Source organism: Canis lupus, chromosome 8 (assembly GCF_048164855.1).
Source record: "Canis lupus baileyi chromosome 8, mCanLup2.hap1, whole genome shotgun sequence".
NCBI lineage: Eukaryota > Metazoa > Chordata > Mammalia > Carnivora > Canidae > Canis > Canis lupus.
Window position 1 is genome coordinate 47,464,769 of NC_132845.1, and position 21,560 is coordinate 47,486,328.

The 21,560-nt window shown below is 45.4% G+C and overlaps 1 protein-coding gene and 1 long non-coding RNA gene across 3 annotated transcripts in view; one reads left to right on the forward strand and one right to left on the reverse strand.

Annotated features, from left to right (window-relative positions):
* The window catches only part of CPPED1 (calcineurin like phosphoesterase domain containing 1), a 100,108-nt gene extending 85,717 nt beyond the window's left edge, over positions 1–14,391 (reverse strand). The window contains exon 1 of one of the 2 annotated variants that reach the window (XM_072835840.1): positions 14,186–14,391. In XM_072835840.1, the coding sequence (XP_072691941.1) occupies positions 14,186–14,255 (70 nt within the window). In that variant the 5' untranslated portion in view covers positions 14,256–14,391. Of the gene's footprint in view, positions 1–13,428; positions 13,534–14,185 lie in introns of those variants that run through there. The other variant, XM_072835839.1, reaches the window with a different exon arrangement.
* LOC140638459 (uncharacterized) lies at positions 14,116–20,590 on the forward strand. The gene is made up of 4 exons (XR_012035484.1): positions 14,116–14,639; positions 15,420–15,497; positions 19,184–19,278; positions 19,925–20,590. It is a non-coding gene; the product is annotated as an uncharacterized lncRNA (long non-coding RNA).
* Positions 20,591–21,560: the final 970 nt, after the last annotated feature.

The following is a 21,560-nucleotide window of genomic DNA, read 5'->3' on the forward strand; positions in this document are numbered from 1 at the left end:
CGCATAAATCAATCTTCTATAACAAACAGAATTTATAAACAGTTTTCTACAGCAAACATTTTAACCAATATAGTTTCCTACAACAAATAGTCATCATCTCAAAAAGTCAATAGTCCTTGGAGGTATTAAAATAAATCTTTCATTATTATTTGTTTACTTAGTAAAATCTTAGATGGAATCTCAATTTTACGATGACAAGGTACAAAATAAATAGATTTGACCTGAAATGAATGACAGGTCACATATCACACTATTCCACCTGCCTTATATATATAATAAGAACAATTTGACTTCAACCTCTGCCTTCTCAAAAGCACCTGGGTCCTCTTAAAGTTCTGCTACAGAAGCTTGTGGTCTTCAGTCTCATCTTAATTAAGGCTGAATTTGAGACTTATGATGCTTAGTTGCAGAGGGAGGAATCTTTTGTAAATTTATACCTCCCCCATCCTTCAAAACACTGAGAAAGTGAATACTTAACAATGCTTGCCTTAAACTATTTTGCCAAAGTCCAAAGTCACGCCCAGGGCAGGACACAGGTATTAGTTAACATCTACAAGAGCCAGGGAGAGCTTGCCATGCCATCTCCTGCCAGGCAGAGCACATGTCTGAACTCGGCACAGTCCAGCTGCTCTCTTTAGATTCCCTAAAAAACACTGTTCTGGCAGTTCGAGCCCCAGAAGTTCAGATATACCAAGGTTCACTCCTAAAGCACCTCAATAAAGAATCAGAGCACTGTTTATTATTGAAGAAAAAAAAAAAAACCCCACCACTTTGGCATCCAGGGAGCTTTTTGTTTTTGTTTTTGTTTTTATTTTCCTAGTCAAAGAATTTAACTGTGGGACTGCTTAGTTAAATGGTAAATGCCTGATAACCACCCCCTCCCCTCAAAAAAAAGGAGAATTGCTGGAAGTGAAAGTTGAGGGAGGGGGGGTGGTGCATATGATAGGAGGGCACCAATGAAGCATGCTGCCCTGGGCGTGAAAAGCAGGGCTGGGCCTACACTTTGGGCCTCACGGTGTGACCCCTGAACCAGCATCAGCATCACCACATGTGAGCTTGTTCGAAAGGCAGCATCTCAAGCCCAGCCCAGACCTACTGAGGCAGTCTGCATTTTAACAGATCCCCACATGATCCGTATGCAAATTCAAGTTTGAAAAGCACTGACCTGTAACTAATCAAGGAACTGCCTAAACGTGTTTGATCAGAAACAGGTGCAAAGTGATTTTTGTTTCCCTAAATTGAAATAATGGCTTAGAGGATTGGTTGTTATTTTGCATATTTTCCTACTGATGGTTTTTTTTTTTTTTTTTTTTTTTGGTTTGCTTTTAGTTTTCTCTTGCATATTTTCCTTTTCATTTTTAGGTCCCTGTCTGCGTCCAGCCCAGGTAATTTCCAAAATTGATAAAAGAATGCAGTCAGGGACCCTAATTAGGGACGATGATAAAGCCAAGGTCAAATTTTGAGATAAACTAAGTACTTGAAGAATAAATGCATTAGAGGATAACGTGAGGCTGATTAAATTAAGACCTCATTTCTGACATAGGTGGTACCAAAACAAGACTACAATCTTGAAACATTTGACACAAACTTCTGATAATGTCTACAGGGTGCTTACTGTTAATACACCATGAAGTATGCAGGTATTTGACTAAAACACCTAAGTCTTCTATAAATAAGAATTCCACCATGAATTGAACTTTTTCAATATAATTTTTGTAACAAATTCACAGAGATGGTGTATTAGCAATCTACTGCTACGGTAACAAAGGAACACAAAGGTAGTAGCTTGAAACACTACACATGTACTATCTCAGTTTCTGTGGGTTGGGGATCTGGGCACGGCTTAGAGCACGGTTCTCTGCTCACGGTCTCTCACAAGCCACAATGAAAGTGTCTGCCAGTGCTGAGGTCTCAAATGAAGACTCACATGGGACAGAATATGCTTCCAAGCTCACTTACGGGGTTGACTAGGTTCCTAGCCGGCTGTGGTCCAGAAGCTACCCTCAGTTCCTCACCATGTGGGCCCCTCCAGCATGGCAGCTCGTAACATGGAAACTGGCTTCATCAAAGACAGTGAGGGAGAGGGTCTGCTAGCAAAGAGCAGTTATAATCTTAGGTAACATGGCGATGGAAGTGAGATCCCATCACTTTGCTGTATTCAATTCATTATAATCAAGTTGCTAGGCCAGCCCAGACTACAGAGCAGAGGATCACACAGGCTATAAATACTCGGAGGCGGGGACCCCTGGAACCAACGGAGAGTCTCTGCCACAGGGGGGACTATTAAAGCCTAGCCTCACATACTTAACCACACCACTTAGACCTGACCCTCCTGTACAGAGCTGAGTGGGCCCATTTATTGCAGCCCTATCCCAGGGCGGCTGAAAGGTTACCTCACAGAAGCCAACCTTTTCCCACTACAGCAATGGAAATTTTCAGTGTGGGAGGGATTTGCAGAATTACTTAACCCCTTATTTAACCAACGAGGGATACTGAGGCCTGGCTAGGGATCTTAGTTATGGCTCAAGTTCAAGATCACACAGTTAATGAGCAGTGGCTTCCACTGTTCAGAATCTCAGTGCTGCTGGGCTGGCCTGCAGAGGGGAGAGCCATAAAGGAGATGGAATGTGCCTTGGGCTGCCTGCAAGTTATCCACCTCCATAAAAACATTTTTATCTCCAAAAAGTTTCCTTTGAAAGGAACATCTTGGTAAATAAGAAAAGTGTACACAAAGATAATGCTGGCAAGGCCCAGAGCTTTTCCCCAGTAGGCTGTGATGCTCACAGTCCCTGCCAATAGCACAGGGCTGATTCAGGGTATAGGCTAGAGCCCAGAACATCTATCTTCTACGGGATGCTAATTGGTGATCTTCTCCAGGAATTACAAACTCCAGGTCTCTGGATGCGGTCTGCCTAGCAGGTGTGTTTTGTTTGGCCCACATAGTAGTTATAAAATTTTGAATCTGTTGCCGACATTTTAAATTCATGAGTTTCATACAGATACCTGATTTTCTAGATGCTCTTGGAAAATCTAGCCAAATCAGGCCCAACTGCAATATGCTGACTGGCTGGGCTAAGCAGTGGCTGCTCCTCAAAGGGGACGTGTGGTCTCAAATTCACCATGGTCCACACTTGGTCCCATTCACCAGCTGGCCCTTGTGCACATGGGCAGTGACAAGCCCAAATCTATGATAACTCTTCCATTCTGCTCAGAGGTGCAGAAGAAGAAACTCAGCAAGGTCAAGGTCACATAACTTGCTCAAGGTCTAACAAAGGGCTGAGAGGCCGAACCAGGCCTATTATGCCACAAAGCCCTGACTTCAGGGCAAGGGGTCACACAGGTGAGATTATAGAGAAGACCTAGCTAGCTGGGAGTGCCAAAATCTGTCCAAATGGTATGTCAGAAAAAAACAAGCTCTGTGTTACCATAATAAATTACCATAATTTATTAAGGTACCACAGCCTGAATCGAATTAATTTTAAAATTTCTTAAAATCTTTAATTAATTAAAAAATATTTTTATAAAGGAAATATTGGCCTTAGAGAGAAATCTGATTCATCCATTGTACAGAGAGTATCAGGATTTGGCCACTTACAGATTTTAGCTGATAGAGACTGTCACAGAAACCACCATCTTTCAAAACTGAGGAATAATAGGACTGTGGATTTGTGTGGTATTAAACTATAGACAGTAAAGGCCTGTGAATCTTCTTTAAGCATTACTGGGTACAAAGCGACTGCACGCATAGAAGAATCTTAAAAACCTTTAAAAACTCACACAATGCCTTACCGCTAATCCTTCCTATGCAACTGTTTACGTGCCAATATCCTGCCTGAAAGACAAATATTCAGATTGCAAGGACTCTTTGCCGTTAATATCAGGAACTAAATGTTTTCTTAAATCTGTCTCTGTCAATACATTTCCTCTCCCTCATTTTTATTATACCTTTCAGGCATGTATGTCAACTCGTATTGAAAGCTGACTTTTTAACATATACCAAGAATTAGAAATTTCATTGATCCTTTTGCTATTACTAGCTCATCAATGACTAATTATAATAAATGCACCCCCAAAAGCAAATGAATTACTATTTTCATCACTCAGCTAGGAAAAGGCCTATAGGAATCAATCATGCCATTAATTAACACCTAATACACTAACAGCATGTGCTCTCTCGATGTGCCAAACTTGCTACTGTACAGGCAACTTCAAATGGTTCAAGGTGGAATACAATGATAAATAGCTCTCAGTTTAATTCTAATAAAGCTAAGTCTCATTTCCCAAATCTCTTTTGCTTTTGGGAAGATATTTATTAAGAAGTCTGATGAGCAGGCTGGTGAACAAGGCCGCAATCATTACAACAGTGTATCACTACACTGTAAGAATATTTAAAAGTTCAATGTTTGCACTCCTGTTAACTTCTCCGAATCAAAATCATACATGAACTGGGACCACAGGGGCCACATTTCTCCATTTGACTAGAAAGCGGCAGAATTAACTAAAAAAGTGAGCAGAGTAGTGGTTTTGCTTTCCTGAGTATGTCCAAGGTCCCAGCTCATCCCATCTGCACCTTACAACATTCCCACAAGCAAATCCTTTAATACTGGCCTCTTTTTCCTGATGGCCCTGAGTCTGCCAACAAGGTCCCCAGTTCACCAGTCTACAGATGACAGGATTGTGTGTCACTGGGTCCATTTAGCCTACCAGGTGGATGCACGTGCTCTACAGTACCTCCTTCACCTCCACAGCCCCATCACCTTGGGTCAGTGCTCCACCACTCCCACCCAGGGCTACCAGAGCAGCTCCACGCAATGCTCCCTACTCTGATCCACTGCAAGCAATCACTGCCGCTGTGACTTCCTACAACCCTTGTCCTGATCATCAAACTCCCTTGCTGAAGGGTCATTACACTCTAATTTCCATAAGTAAAGACCCATGTTCACGTTTCCTTTCCAGTATATTGTCAGCATGTATCACTGGGTCACTGGCATGGGAGAGGCATTCAGTAAACATTTGGTGAAGGGATAAACCAAGATGTCGACGGATCCTTGTTCATTCTGGCACTTGGGTCTAAAATGTAGTGCAAAATTTTTCTAGCTATACTGATTACTGTTCCCATTAGATTGGTGGCTCTCTTGACCAGGGATGATTGTGACCCCCAGGGGACATTTGATGTCTGGAGACATTTTTTGATGTCACGCTGGGAGGGTCACAGTGCTTCTGGCATTCAGTGGATAGAGGCTAAGGATGCTGCTCAACATCCCAGAGTATACAGGGTGGCCCCACAGCCAACAGTCTAGCCCATAATGTCAATGCAGAGATTGAGAAACTCTCCCCAAAACATGCCACAGGATCCCTCCAAAGGGACCCTTATCTGCTCCTCAACACATGCAACCTTTCCCACTGCTTCCTCTAGAGGATGCTCCCCACTCTCCTAACTCTTTCTGCTGAGACTCCACCTACCCTTCCTAGTCCAGCCCAGCACCTACCTCCCTCCCCTGCAAGGAGATGGAGCTCTTCCTTCTTCCCTCTTTCAGCAAGTTTGTTCTGAGTACCTGCTATGTGACAGGCACTACACTTTAGTCACTGGACATTCAACAGTGAGCAAAATCACAGGTCCCATTCTTTAAGACCTTACACCATAGTGGGGAGATGGATGACAAACAGATCAACAACTAAGCTGACTACACACTGTGCTCATCATTACTGCAGAGGGAATCACAGTGATCGTGGACAGAGTGACTGGTGGGTGGGAGCTGAGGCTGGATGGAGCAGTGAGGCGACATGAGAGCCAGGCACAGGGTGGCTGTGGGGACGCACCCCAGGCAGAGGGCACAGCAAAGACCAGACCCTGACACTGGAGGCAAATTTGAATGTAAGGTAGGGGGTAGATCATGCCAAGGCATGTCTCCCAAAGCCCTCACCGGGCCCTAGTATAGCCTAGACTCTGAGGCTTGCATGCCAGGTTCAAGTCCCAATTCCACCCTTTACCAACCATGCGACATAACACAAGATCTTAATCTGAGTCTTATTGTCCTCAGCCATAAAGTAAACCCTACCTCAGAAGGGTTGTCATGAACAGTGACTGAGTGAATACATATAAAGCATTTGCACTTGGTGCATAGTAGCCAAAGCTCACACCAAGTGTGAGCTTCTGTGATCCTGACTGTTACTTACAGTAACTCTTTCCCTTCTCTTAGCAGAGACAAAGCCACCCAAACCGTACCCATTTCTTTATTCCCCATAGTACATGGTGGGGCGCAGAATATACTTGGTGATACAGATACGAATGCAAGCACACACACGTACAAATTACGTGCTTTGATCTTAACATTCTTCCCTTCACATACTGGGAATATTGTGTCAGTTATAAAACAGCAAAGATGGGTAGCTTTACAGCTGTGTGGAGGCTTTCTGGCTAAAGAGCAAATGCCAACGAGATGCAATTTTTGCAGTTTCTCACAGTAGCCATCTGCACAGTGAATCACAATCTAAATGTCTGCAGTAATACCCCTCATCTTCTCCAGGGACTAATCTTATCTTAGTAGTGAAAAGCAACAACAACAACAACAACAAAACCACAGCAGTGGCAAAACAATCTTCACCACCTTGGGACTCTTTCTGGTTTAACGATCCAAGTGTCCCGACTGTAAAACTGCCAGAACTTATGTTCCATATAATAGTGCCATTCCTTAGTGGCTGCCCAGGGCTGGAGTGGCGGGTGGGGTGATGGCTGATGGGTGCTGGGTTTCCTTCTAGGGTAATGAAAATGTTCTAAAATCAACTGCGGTGACGGTCGCACAACTCTGTGAACGGACTAAGTGCCAGCTATTTAAAGTAAATAGTGCCCTCTGAGGCCCCCCTTCCCCTGAAATAATTAACTGTGACAGCACTATCCTCAGAGTTTCCATATTACTTTTCCTAAGTAGCAAAGCAAATTTATCCAATCTCTCTTTTCTTTGCCTAAATGCACCAAAGGTGGTTTTTGAGACACACAAAAGCTTCTGAGTCATAGCTTGGCTGCCAAACTTGCCATTCGGGGATAAAGGACCTGCCAAAATCTTTATCTGCAACCCTTCAGAGAAGTAAAAGGTAGACAGGCTCGGGCTCCTCGGCCAGGTGGCTTTCAGCCTAACTGGCTTTGCCTGATGCTGTTCTAGACAACAGCTACAGGGGGGAAAAGACATTTCCTGAACCTCTCTCACTTTTCCAAAGCAGAACTCCATTTGGGGTTTGCCTTTTTGGGGTAGATGTTTGCTAGGACTTATTTCCCTCCATTACCCATGCTGCTATACCAAGAAAGCAGGTGGCTGGTGCCCTGGGTGGTACTTTGGGGAGAAGTGGAAAAAGACGCTCTCTCTGGGCAGAGGTGCCCTGCGGGGGCAAGCCTGGGTATAAGGAGAAGGCACCCCTTCCTCAGGGCAGATGTGGCCCAGAGAGGGCTCACCTGATAACATGAAGCTGCTTTAACAGGTACCTTTGGGAAAACAAAACAAAACAAAAACAAAAAAAACAGGTATCTTTGAATGCATGACCTCAGCACCACCTGGGGTGGTTTGCAAGGAATCCCATTAATTGACTCAATATCTTGGTTTTTGTTTTGTTTTGTCCAGAGGACTCATGGTGTAAGCAATTGGTCAGGCAAATACAGAGAAATGTGATTGTATTTACTCGTTTACTTATATGACAAATGGCCACCGAGTGGCCTCCACTGCCCGACACTGTCCTAAGTCTGGGCTCCCTGCCCTCCAGGAATTTATAGTCTAGGGGCATGAAAAGGCATGAAAGTCACAGGAATAAATACACAAATGTAAACTGTAATAAGTGTTGTAAAGGAAAAGAATGAGCAAAGGGGAATAACAGGACCCTGAGAGTGGGAGAATGAGCACGCGTTTCTTCTAAAATGCTAGTCTGCTTCTCCCTCTGCCCATGTCTCTACCCCTCTGTCTCTCATGAATAAATAAAATATTTTTAAAAAATAAAAATCAATAAAAAATAAAATAAAGTGATACCAGAAGAATGACAGACCCTAGAGAGAGAAGGAGAGGGACAGAGGAAAGCTATGGCAAGGGATGACAGGCCCAATTTTTGTTTCAAAGAGATGGCTCTGAATGCCGTACAGGGAGTAGACTGGCGGGGCAAGAGTGGACACAGAAGGCTACTGGAACAGTCCAGGTGAGAGATGCAGGGCTGGGGGTCATAGTGGGAGCTGGGAAGGGAACAGGTGGACAAAGCCAAGGCGAGCTCTGGAGGCTGGAGGGATGGGGCTGTGGAGAGAATGGGAGGAGGAGAGATCAGGATTGACTCCTGGGCTCCTGACTGAACAGGAGTGGGAGGGCAAGACAGGAGAAGGAGCATTCTGGGGAGCAAACGAAGAGTTCTGTCCTATTCCAGTATGTGCTGGTGGCCAGGTCAAAGGGCTGGATGCCAGGAGAGCTGTGCTCCCTTCCTGGCCCTCCCACCTCCTGATTTAGGACCTGAAATCCTGAAGCATCTCAGCACCCTCGGGTAAATGAAGCCACTGCATCCATCACCACAGCTCATCTTAAGACAGCTGTAGCCAACACTCTGCCTCCGTTTTACAAATGAGGACCTACAGCATTAGCAATGATTAGGGTTTTTTTCTTTTTCTTTTAAACAATGGTACATGGCAACTTTGGGTATTCTTTCACTCAACAAATATTTCCTGACTGTCTGGCTACATAATGGACTCAGTCCTAAGAGTGGCTGACAGCAGTTCTTGGGCTCCTGGAGTCTCCAGCTGCCAGGGCCCCATGCTATCGCCAGTAACTAATTGGGAGGGTTTGGCAAAGTTAAAAATCACATGCTTCACAAATATAAAAAGCTGCCAGTTAGTCCTCTCTGTGAAAGAGATGCTCTCTTACCAAACCCACAGATTTACCAACACTCTCCATGCCCTCCGCAAAGGCACTGACTGTTGCCCAAAGTCCCTCAAGGGTTCAGCTCTGCACATCCATCAGTTGTCCCCGAAAGTGTTCAAGCTAGCACTTACTTTTAAATCACTTAATTAAACATGTAAACCAGAGAAATATGAATTGTAAAAAGGGCCGCTTCCAATAAAACTAAGACAGATGTTTCGGGAACACTCAATAAAAGGCAGGCTGGCCAAAATAAAGTACTATTGAATCAGGTGTTGTGGAGACAAGTGTAAAATATTAGAGGAAAAAGAAAGTATAAACCTAGAATCCTTTACTTGGAGTGCTTTCCAAGTGATTTTTAACTGACTACTCCACTGGAAAAAACCCAAACTGGAAAAGATTCATTATGGGTGTTGTTTATGCAAGAAAGACTCCATGGCAGGCCCATCTGTAAACCCAATACTCTAAGACAAGTCCTTGGCCCGACCTCAAAAGAATGGTAAATGAATGTACATTTATAGATTACATTAAAAATAAATGTTAAAAGAATGTGTATTTTTTTAAATTCCCCTCTTCAGCTCATTTTTTCTTTTGACCAACTGCTAGGTTTCTACTGTAGTTAAAAAAAAAAAAATCTTTTTTTTCTAATAATTAGACCCTTACCCCACACCATTCATAAAAATTAATTCAATATGGACCTACACCTAAATGTAGTAGTTTAAACTAGAATACTCTTAGAAGAAACACAGAAGTCAATCTTCACGATTTGGGGTTAGGCAAAGGTCTCTTAGGACATCAAAAGCACAAATGATAAAAGAAAAAGGTGATAATTTGGAACTTCATCAAAATTAAAAATTCTGATGCTGCATAGGTTATCATCAAGCAAGGGAAAGGAGAATCCACAGAATTGGAGAAGATATTTGCAAACCATTGATTTGATAAGGGATCTATATTCAACATATATAAAGAATTGTAACAACTCAATGAAAACACAACCCAATTATAAATGGGGCAAAAGACCTGAAAAGATATTTCTTCAAAAATATACAAATGGCCAGTCAGCACAGGAAAAGATGTTCAACATCATTAGTCTTTAAGAAAATACCACAATGAGATATCAATTCACACCCATATGGTTGATTATAATAAAAAAAGAGAGATACGACAAGTGATAAGTGCGTTGGCAGGGATATAAGGAGGTGTGGATCCATATATCTTGGTGATGTGAACATAAAATAGTGCAGCTCCTTTGGAAAACAGTTTGGAAGTTCCTCAAAATGTCAAATATACTTATATGACCCAGCAATTCCAATCTTAGGCATATACTCAAGAGAAATGAAACATATGTCCATACAAAGATCTGTATGTGGATGTTCACATCAGCTTTATTCCTAACAGCCAGTGTTCATTTGGGAAACGTCTGCCAACGTCCAAATGTACATCAATACGTACTTGGATAAACAAGACATGATTTCCCACATAACGGAATGTCAATTCAGTAAAAAGGAACAGAGTGCTGATATCTGCCCAACATAAGAGAATCTTGAGGATTATGCTAAGAAGCCAGTCACAAAAGAACACAGATTGTAATTCCATTTATATGAAATGTCCAGAAAAGGCAAAGCTATGGAGGTAAATTAGTAGTTGCCTGTGTGAGGAGTGGAAACAGGAACAGACTATAAATGGGCACAAAGTTTCTTTTTTTGGGAAACAGGTTCTAAAACCCTGACACTGTACCACTGTAAATTTATTAAAAATCACTGAACTGTGAACTTAAAATGAGTCAATGTTATGGTATCTCGATAAAGTCACTAAAATATAGAAAAGCAAAAAAAATAAAAAAAAGACACTCAAAAATAAGAGCTCATTTTTTCTCTTAGACTTGTTATGATGAGAATGTTTTACACACTAATTTTTTTTTTTACACACTAATTTTGATTGATGATGATGATGATGATGATAATAATGAGGGGATAAATAATCAAAATTCTTGTCTTATGCACAGGAGCCCTTCTTAAATAAGAGATAACTGGTTTGGCCTGGACGTATGACATAATTAAAAGCATTTATTTCATTTTCTTCACTGATCTGTTAGAATTTTTCCAATACAATATTTTCAAGACCCCATTCAGACCTCAATAAACATTTTCAGGTCTCGTAGTTCTAGAAGAGGCCTTAGGTGATACCTGGAAGAGATGGGGCAAGTTATTTTTTTTGGGTGTTCCACTTATATTCTGCCACGTGAGAGGGTTTCCAGAGGCGACCGAGAAATATTCAGGACTGGTGAGGAGCTGTTTCAGCTCCTCTGAAACAGCTGCAGAGATTTAAAATGTCCAGGGAAATCATCTTTTTAAGAAAACCACCAAAGAGCCCTATCCTCTAAGGGGGCAGGGGGAACATTCTGGTGGTAAAAATAAAACTGGAAAAAAGAACAGCTTAGGACCTAAAAACAAATAAACATGGGTAATTTTTAAAACCAATTTTACCTTGATAGTTCTCCTTTTTAGAATTTCTTCAAAACTGATGTCATGAACTTTTCAGAAAAACAATTATTTGCTAGGATAAAGTGTAGCCTTGATTAGGGTGTATGTGTCGAGGAAATATAATTATCAATTTGCCTAATTAAAATGAGTATTTGAACATGCCTGAGGAATGTGCACCTTTCTCAAATGAGAGGTGTACAATTTACTTTTTATAAACATCTGTTGATGGAGCCTCGCAGACTGTGTTAACAAGGAACGGATGCCTGAGGCCAAGCTTCACGTACAATACTCCCGGAAGAAGTGCACGTCGTACTGCCACTCCTATAAATTACCAGGGGGGAAACAGTCTTAAAGTGCTTACCACAGACTGTTGTATGCCCCCCAAAGTTTCATGTTGAAACCCAAACCCCAACATGATGATATGTGGAGGCAGGGCCTCATGGGAGGCAGGGGGGAGGGTGTGTGTGGGAGGTGATGAGGTCAGGAGGGCTGAGTGATGAGATTAATGCCTTTTGGAAGAGACCCCAGGGTGCTCATTCCCCGATTCCCCCGAGGGCACAGCAAGAAGATGGTCGTCTGTGAACCAGGAAGGTTTGCGCCCATTCGCATCTCGCTGGCACCTTCATCCTGGACTTCCAGCCTCCAGAACTGTGAGAAGCATCTGTTGTTTATACGCCACCCAGTCCACAGTGCTTGGTTACGACAGCCTGAATGGACTAAGACAGCACTCTTCGGTTCCCCTGCCAGGCGCTTTCGCTAATTCTGAAGGGGGCTTTGAGGAGCGAGTGTATGAGGGTTATAAGGGAATCTGATCAGTGTCCTTGTTTCCTCACACATGCAGCTTCAAACTCTGATGCTTTAGGTAAAGACCAAAGTCCTCAATTACTTATCCCCCCACCCTGCCCACCACCATCCTCCTTCTCATAGAACACCACAGCCCCCAGTCTTCCCTTTCGCATCCCGCCAGGCCGCAGATTTTTACACCTGCTCCATCCACCGTCCACGATGCTCTTTCCTCCCTTTATAGTCATCCTCCTGCAATCAGGTAACACACCCCTTCCTCAGGGAAGATACTCAGCAACGGAATGTATACAGTAGATACGTGTACAATGGACTACTGCCCAAGAGGAAAGTGCATGAACTAGAGCTTCTGACATCAATATGGATAAATCCCAAACCTCACGTTGGGCAAAAAAGTCCTATCAAACTATTTTGAAGATGGGCACTACGGCCAACTATGTTTTCTAAAACCTGCCACAGCTACATTTCTGGCCCCGACACAGTCTTCCAGAACCTTGCTACTCCTCACCAAGAGCTGCAAAGAAGAAAAGAACAAGGTTTTAGGGCGGAAATCTTGAGGAGAAACGTATTTTAAATAGGCTAGCCAAGAGCACCTGGGTGGCTCAGCAGTTGACCATCTGCCTTTGGCTCAGGGTGTGATCTCGGGGTCCTGGCAAGTCCCCCATCGGGGTCCCTGCATGGAGCCTGCTTCTCCCTCTGCCTCTCTCTCTCTCTCTCCTCTCTCTAATAAAGCCTTTGGAAAAGAAGAAAAAAATAGGCTAGCCAAGGGAAAACCTGACCCTGAGAAAGTGACTGAACTTTATATACAGTTTGGAAGCTCAGAAAGAGAGGGCCAGGCTCCACCAGCCCAGCTACTAGCTATGGGAGCTGGAGAAAAGAAAGCCCTTGGAGAAAAACCGTGTGGCAGCAGAACTGGGCAGAGGTCAGGACGTCATGCATGAAGCAAGAAAGGTGAGCGCACCCACCAGACCATGCAGGGCACCATGGGGTGGGGGGTAGGGAGCAGCGGCTCACAAAACTGGTGAGTGCATGAGAGGGGAGCCTGACTTCTGGCAGCAAAAAACCTAAGAGGACCAAGCAACAAGCAATGTGCCAGCTTCCTGCCTTGGGCCCCCAGGGCTAACATCCACTTAGCACCTCACCTGCATAAGCACACAGCGGGTCCAGAGGTTGGATTACAAGAATACCCTTCATCGGAAAGTATGCTCATAAATTGAATTTAGCTAAAAAGAAAGAGGCACCTGAGTGGCTCAGCGGTTGCGCACCTGTCTTTGGCTCTGGGCGTGATCCCGGGGTCCTGGGATCGGGCTCCCTGCATGGAGCCTGCTTCTCCCTCTGCCTGTGTTGTGTCTCATGAATAAACAAAAATTTTTTTAAATCTTTAAAATAAATAAAAAGAAAATACATGCATCTAAAAAAAAAAAAAAAGCAAAACGACGTAACATTTTTGCATTTTACAAGGAGCCCGAGTAAATGCAGACCCCCTCCGGAGCTCCTGCACCCTGCACCCTGCACCCTGCCCCGCCCTCCACATGCTGCAGGAAGCCAGCGGGACGACGGGAGCCTAAGATACAGGCTGGGGGCCTGCAGGGGCACAGCCGCGCGCAACAACAGCGAGGATGCTCTTCCCGGTTTGCAGGTGGGGAAACTGAGGCCGAGCCGCCCTGCTGGGGCACGCGTGCAAGGCAGGGCCGCCAGCAAGCGAAGTGCACTGCCCGCGCGCCCGGGAAGCACGCTTTGCTGCCTCAGTGCATCGCCTCCTGTCTCGGTCTCTCTCTGGGATGCGGAGGCCGGCGAGGCCGCGCCGCCCGCACACCTGCTCCCCGGCCGCGCCCCTCGAAGCCCCGGGCGCGGGCGGCGCGGCAGCTATTGCGGTCCCCGGCTCCCGCCCGCGGGGCAGGTGCAGCCCTCGAAGCCGTCCGGCTGGAGGCGCGCGCGGCCGCACCGACGGTTCCGCCGACGGAAGGTGCCGCAGCCTGAAGTCCCCGCTCCTCCCCTCCCCCGGCGGAAGGCCGGCCGTACCTGAGGGAAACGCGTCCAGGGTCCTGCCCCGGGCTCTGCGGAAAACACCCCCCGCCTCCGCAGCCGACATGGCGAGCGAGTTTCCCGGCTCCCCCTGAGGACACAGTGGCGCGGGAGGGAACGGCAGGACGCCGCTACAGTCCCAACCGCCGGGCCCGTGTGGCCGGGCGGCGCCCTCTGCTCGGGGCGGGGCCGCTCGGGGCGCCGCTGGTGCTGCCTGGGCGAGGCGGAAGCGCGAGCGGCCCCTCTGGGATCGACTGCGGCGCCTGGACCTGGGCCTGGATGCAGGCGTGCAGGGGATGCTCTGCCGCTCAGGCGGCTGGGGGCGACCGCGGGGTTTCCCTCCTCCCCCCCTCCAGCTCCCCCGGAGGCGGCCTGCCCTGGTTTCACAGGTGCAAACACGGGGCGCCCAGTTAAGTTGGAATTTGAGACGCACGATGAATGATGGTTCAGCGTAAGTATAGCCCACGCGGCATTTGGGATATACTTACCCTAAAATTGTTTTCGTGATCTGAGATTCCACTTTAACTGGAGCTCCTGCATTTCATCCAACAACCCTACCTTAGGCGGGGTAGGGGGGGAGGTCCGAAGCGCTGGGCCCTGTCTCAGGACAGTCCTCCAAGCTCCCCCCCCCCCCCTACTGTGACCCAGGAGCCCTGATCATGAGGCATCTTCACCATCACGCTGTTACTGTCATCATCGCTCCCTCGGAATCGTAGCTCACCTCCGCTGCACATGAGCGCCAGGGCTGTCGTGAGCTGCGTGTGTCAGAAGGGGAGACTGACGCCCAGAGAGGTGGCGCAGTTTGCACGAGGTGACACACCTGCAAAAGCAGTGAAGCGGCCACCGACCCAAACCAGGACCTGTCTAGGAAAAAGAAGGGGGAAAAAAAAGCTCTTGCACCACGCTGCTGTAGGCTGGTGTTTGTCAACGTGGTTAAAAACAAATTCCGGGAGGGGTGGCACCTGCCGAAGCCGAATCTCTAGGAGAAGGGTCTGGCTTTAAAAAAAAAAAAAAAAAAATCATTTATTTATTCATGATAGAAAGAGAGAGAGGCAGAGACACAGGCTGAGGGAGAAGCAGGCCCCATGCAGGGACCCTGACGTGGGACTCGATCCCGGGTCTGTCTCCAGGATGATGCCCTGGGCCTAAGGCAGGTGCTAAACCACTGAGCCACCCAAGGATCCCCAAGGGTCTGGCTTTAACTCCTTATGAGGTTCTTTTGATCCATCAGGTTGGGAACTTCTCAACTAGCTGCCTACATCCAGGAGACTCGTCCTCCAATCTTGGACAAGAGTTCTAATAGTAAATGGTAAGTCCTGGGTAAGTATTAGGCATTCACTCTCATCATCACTAGTCACCGTATTGCTATTCCCTGCGTGTGGTCTGCCCCCCTCCTCCCCAGGAGGACTGTCAGGAAACATTCAAGAGGGAATGACAAAATGAAAACTAAAAAATCCCAATGGGGACCTCAAGACCCTGCAAGTTCCAGCTCCGGCCCGCCTCTCACCCAGTAACTGTCCTCTTTCAGTTCCTTAAACATGCAAATCCAGTTCCCTATTTTTGCACATGCGGTTCCTTCTGCTTAGAATGCACCTGCCTGGGTAGCTCAGTGCTTTAGCACCGCCTTTGGCCCAGGGTGTGACCCTGGAGACCTGGGATCGAGTCCCACGTCAGGCTCCCTGCATGGGGCCTGCTTCTCCCTCTGCCTGTGTCTCTGCCCCTCAGTCTCTCTCTATCTTCATGAATAAATAAATAAAATCTTAAAAAAATATAGAATGCACCTGCGCATTTAAACTTCAAGGCCTCTGCTTAAATCACACTTTCAAGGAGAGGCTTTAGCCCCCCACACACTTGCACACACCCTTCCTATCGAAAGCAGGTTTCCTCCTTGTTCTTTTTGTAACTCTCTGTTCTTGTCTCTTATAGATAGCCCTTTGCACAGTTGGTGCTATTGCCACACGTGATAATTATTTACAGATGTACTCATTTGTTTCAGGTGTTATTATTTGTCCCCGATGTCTTTCCCAACTCAACTGTTAAAGTCCACATGGGTGGTTACCTCAACTGCCTTGCTCACCAGGAAGGGTGCTTGAGGCATAGACACTCCAGTGCTGCTGCATGAATAAATAGATTATGAATATCTTGACAGTATAGCCTGATTTGAACCTGGGCAGTGGTTGGGCATAGCTCTATTGGTAGTGATGATGAGGAACCTCAGAACGACACAGGAACCATTGAATGCTAATAATGGGTGCAACCAAACCTTGTCTGCCACTGGGTCCCAGCAGCTTCTTAGCCTCATTGCCTGCCCATCTTCGCCTCATCACTGTATAGGTGGGTGGTCCCACTCTCCTCTGACCGTGGTCTTCCAGTTCATACCCTTTTCTGTTCAGCTGTCTGCCTGGCAGCATGAGAAGAGGGTATTCCTGGGCAGCTGGGCCTGTCCAGTCCATTTCCCAGCTGTGCAACCCTGAGCAATTCACATCATCCTTCTGAGCTTCAGCATCTTCATTTAAAATGAGATAATCAGGGGACGCCTGGGTCGCTCAGTGGTTGAGCGTCCGCCTTTGGCCCAGGGTGTGATCCTGGAGTCCTGGGATCAAGTCCCACATCGGGGTCCCTGCATGGAGCCTGCTTCTCCCTCTGCCTGTGTCTCTGTTCCTCTCTCTGTGTGTCTCTCATGAATAAATAAATAAAATCTTTAAAAATAAATAAAATTAGATAATTGTAACACCAACCTCATTTGCTTTTGTGATAAATCAGTGAAGCTCTGAGCAGTTTCCAAAACATACCAGGTGCCTCATACGTTTTTTTCTGAGTCAAAACTGTTACTATTATTGTTAGACTATCCCTTCAACCCATTCTTTTCTAGTCAAAAGTCTCCTTTTTTCAAGATTAGGTGTTCAGGGGTCATCTCTTATATCAGTCAGGCATCGTGTCACAGCAAATAACCAAAAATCACTTCAAATTGGTTTAATAAGAAAAGGAATCCATTGACATAAACAAAAAACCCCATGCAGCTTCAGGTGAGGTTTGATCAAGTTGCTCGTATGACGTTATAAGAACCCAATTCTCTCCATTTATCCTCCCTGCCTTTAGTCATTTTGGCTTTATCCTCAGTCTCCATGTAGAGAACTCCTTCCCACCACTTGAAAGTTCCAGGCTCCCCCTTCTAGGAGCAGAATGGCTACCACAGTTCTAGACCGCACCCTCATGAGACACCACCTAGGGAGGAGAAGGAAAAAAGGTCTCTTTTTCTCAAAACCCCCAGCAAACATTCGGTTTCATCACCGCAATGCCACTTGGAATATGTGCTTCTTTCTGAAGCAAGGTCAGAAGATAAATAGCATGTTTAGACTGGCTTAAGCTATAAGGGCCACCCCTGGAGGAGTGGTATCGATATCACTCAAACCACCTGCCTGAAGATGAAGAGCCTAGTTCTCTTAAAATGACACATGGATACCCTGATTGCCCTGAGAAAGGGGGGAATGGCTAATTAAAAAAAAAAAAAAAAAGAACCGACAGAGAATCCACTGTATTCCCTCCCCATGCACAAGTGAGGGTTGGAGTGAGGGGAGGGAGAGCATATCAGCCAGCGACTACCATGCCTCCTCGCCACCCTTTAGAAACTGTCCTTTTTCTCCACCCACCCCTTGTAACAGCAGGTCCAATTGTGTTGTTACTTAGAAACCCAGGTATATAATTAAGAACACTAGTTGCTGTACTGGACTCTATTATAGCTTCACTCCATGAAGCCAACAGAACAATCTGTCTTAATACTCAAAGGCCCCTATGTTGCTGAGGTTTTTTAGTTCTTCCATCTACTCCTTAGAGATCTTCCGTCTCCTTCTCACTGTCAGGCTGTGAACTTCTGCTTCTCACCATTTCTGGAATCTCCCCGTAGCAAGTCCTCACTCTACCTCCTTCTCTGGTTTCTTGTCTGCCCATGTTTGTGAAACAAGATGACAAAGGTTGTTAGGATTATGAGCCAGGTTGGTTTACAGATTTGAGCCAGGAGGCCTGGCATATGAGTTCAAAGCCTCATTTAAAGGAAAGTGCTTAGGCTTGACTTCAGTGGATGTAGTCATTCCCAGGTGGACTGTGTGATGGTTAAGTTTTATGTCAAATTGGCTGGCCCCCAGTGCCAAGATATTTGGTCAAGCATTATTCTGGATGTCTCTGCCAGAGTGGTCTTAAGATGAGATTTACCTTTCAGTTGGTGGACTTTGAGAAGAGCACGTTGGCCTCCACAATGTGGGTGGGCCTCGTCCAATCAGTTGAAGATCTGAATAGAACAAAAGAGTGATTCCTCAAGCATGAGGGTATTCAGCCAGCAGATGGCCTTTGGATTTCAACTGCAGCATTGGCTCTTCCTGGTTCTCCAGCCTCCTGGCTCACTTTGCAGATTTTGGACTTGCCAGCCTCCATAGCTGTGTGAGCCAATTCCTTAAAATAAATCTCTTTCTATATGTCTACACATTTTTGCTTCTGTTCCTCTAAAGAACCCTGACTCACACAGATTGTTCAGAGGTCTTTTTTGGAAGTGTTAAAGTCCCAGAGTGAGGCTTTAATTCAGGTTGGTATCATTCTGGAAGGAAGGATAGTATTCTGATACAGCACATTTGAACTAGGTGGAAATGTGAGACACAAGACAATGACTCAGCAATGTGGGCACCAATTTGTCCCCGGGGCACCAGACGCCCCTCACCATTACCCACTCATGACCTGCACTTTTTCAGCTGACACTCAGAAATCAGGGACTAGGGAATGCGATGGGGTCAAGGCGAAGGGCAGCCCATGAGGATGTCAATTTTATACACGTGATTGTTTTTTTTAAATTGAAAATAAATAGATTGGACCAGGTTGACATGCTGTGTGTACTTCAGACCCCAAAAGTTGGTGTTTTTTTGTGTATTTTTAAAAAATTTATTGACTTCACTGATATCGTCACAGTGTTGGCATTAACAGGACTTCCACGATTTCTCCCCTTTTCAGGGTGTTAGAGAATTTCTGAAATGTTTGAGATGTACCTACGTTCAAAGTTAAATCCTGTCCCTGAGACCTTTTAGATGTCATTGCAACTCTCTTGGGTAAGCCACAGAGCTCATAGATTGTGTTTTCATCGTTAGAAAGAAAATATAACCATTAGGTGAGCTACTATGTGTAATTATCGTTTATGAGTGCCTGCCAGGTCTTTATGTGCACAGTCTCTCCTGTTAGCCCTCAAACAAAAGAAAGTCTCACCTCATTTTAAAAATGAGACTATGGAGCCACAGAGGAAGCCAAGTAATGTGCCCGGAGTCATCCCACCACTTGCCAAAATAGCGAAGCCTACGGCCCTCTTTTTACCCTGTTTCTGCCTCTCACGTTCAATTTCCATGTCTGTTTGGCACCAGTCCTCCTTGCTGCCCACCATTTGGCTTAAAGAGTTTAAGTCTTAAAAAAAAAAAAAGAGTTTAAGTCTTTGAAAACTTGTCCCATTTGGGTGCAAAGCACTTACACTGTTCTGTCACATGACCTAAATGTAAGCTCATTCTACATACCAGCTCTGTGACCTTGGGCAAGTCACGTAACCTCTCCGGGCTATGTTTTCCTCAGCCGCAGAGTGAGCATGACCATGTCCACAGCAGAGTTTGGGGCAGGATTCGGTGAAGTGGCATATTTAAAGTAGGTCTCACAGCACATAATAATTGCTCAGTAAATGGCTTGTTCTTTTTGTGGTCATTACTCTCTCAGCCAAGCTCCTGAACACCTTCCAGCATGGCAAGGCCTTCAGACTTCTTGTTTACAGAGACGGTGGCTTCTGGACATTTAGAACCTGGACAGAAGAATTTGAGCTTGAAAACCATTCCCAGCGAAACCTCACGCTGTCAGAAGTCCTCTCACGTGTCCCTGTTTCTCCAGATTGATCTGACCATGACGGTAGCCACCAGCCACACACGACTACTTCCACCAATCAAAATTAAATAAAAGTTAAATGACAGTTCTCCAGGTACACCAGGCACATTTCAAGTGTGCAATAGCCACACGTGGCTAGGATGACCAGAGTTTAGGGGAAGAAGAGCCAGGACACTCAGTTAAATCAGAACTCCAGATAAAGTATGTCCCAACATACAAGAAAAAAAAGTCACATGTTGTTTATCTGAATTCACATTTAACTGGGCATCATATTTTCTCTGGCTGGGGCTTCTATGCTGGACATCAGAGATGTGGAGCATTCCCATCATTATAGAAATTTTTATTGGACAGCACTGCTTCCGAACCTCAGTGAGCCACTTGAAGTCAATGAACCCTGTTACTTGTGTCCTTCTGTCCAACTGTATATGATGGGCACTCAGAGCATGAACAGCTGGAAGTGTCCCGGACTACTATAATAAACTTCTTGGCCTTTGAAGCAGTTCATACTAATTACTCAAGTTCTTTTTCATCCAAAACACTTTAATTTCCTCATTTAGGCTTTTGTTCCTCCTTTCTTTCTTTTTCTTTTCTTTCTTTCTTTCTTTCTTTCTTTCTTTCTTTCTTTCTTTCTTTCTTTCTTTCTTTCTTTCTTTTTCTTTCTTTTTTTTTTTAACTGCCCTACAGTGCTTAGCACCCCTTGTAAATCATTTCTGGCATGATTGTATAGGGGCTTATTCTTTCCTTTTTTTTTTTTTTAAGATTTTATTTATTTATTCATGAGAGACACACAGAGAGAGAGAGACAGGAAGAGACACAGGCAGAGGGGACACACAGACACAGGCTCCATGCAGGGAGCCCAACATGAGACTCGATCCCAGGTCTCCAGGATCATACCCTGGGCCAAAGGTGGTGCTAAACCGCTGGGCCACCTGGGCTTCCCTTACTCTTACTTTCCAATCTTTATTTTATTCATCTGTATCGTGAACTCAGCCACCCCAACTGTTTAAATATTTTGCAGTTACTCAGTGCCATGAAAAATCCTCTTTTCCCCCATTCTCAACAAGAATTAGCATTCTCCTGAAAGCTCTAAACCTTGCAACATAGACTTGAGATAGTGATGCGGTGTTGAGAACACCAGCACCGTACATATGAATGGCCCCACTTAGGGCCTGTTAACACTTTCAAAATTTGGCAAGTGGGTGCAGGGATCCATCCATCTTGCCACCCAAGACAGGCTTTCAACATAAGTTCCCTTTGCTTATGAAAATCTCCACGTTCTGACCTGGAGTGGCCTCCCTATTCTTCTCCCCATCTCTCCTTGCCCTCTGAGAACAGGGGCCAGTTTCATTTTACACCCGGGATGCTCCCAAGAGGATTATGAACCAACACAGAGCTCAACTCCCCAAGGCACGTGTGTATCTCCAGTGCCATAAACCAAGTGCCCAGAATAGGACCTGACCCATAGGAAGGCCTC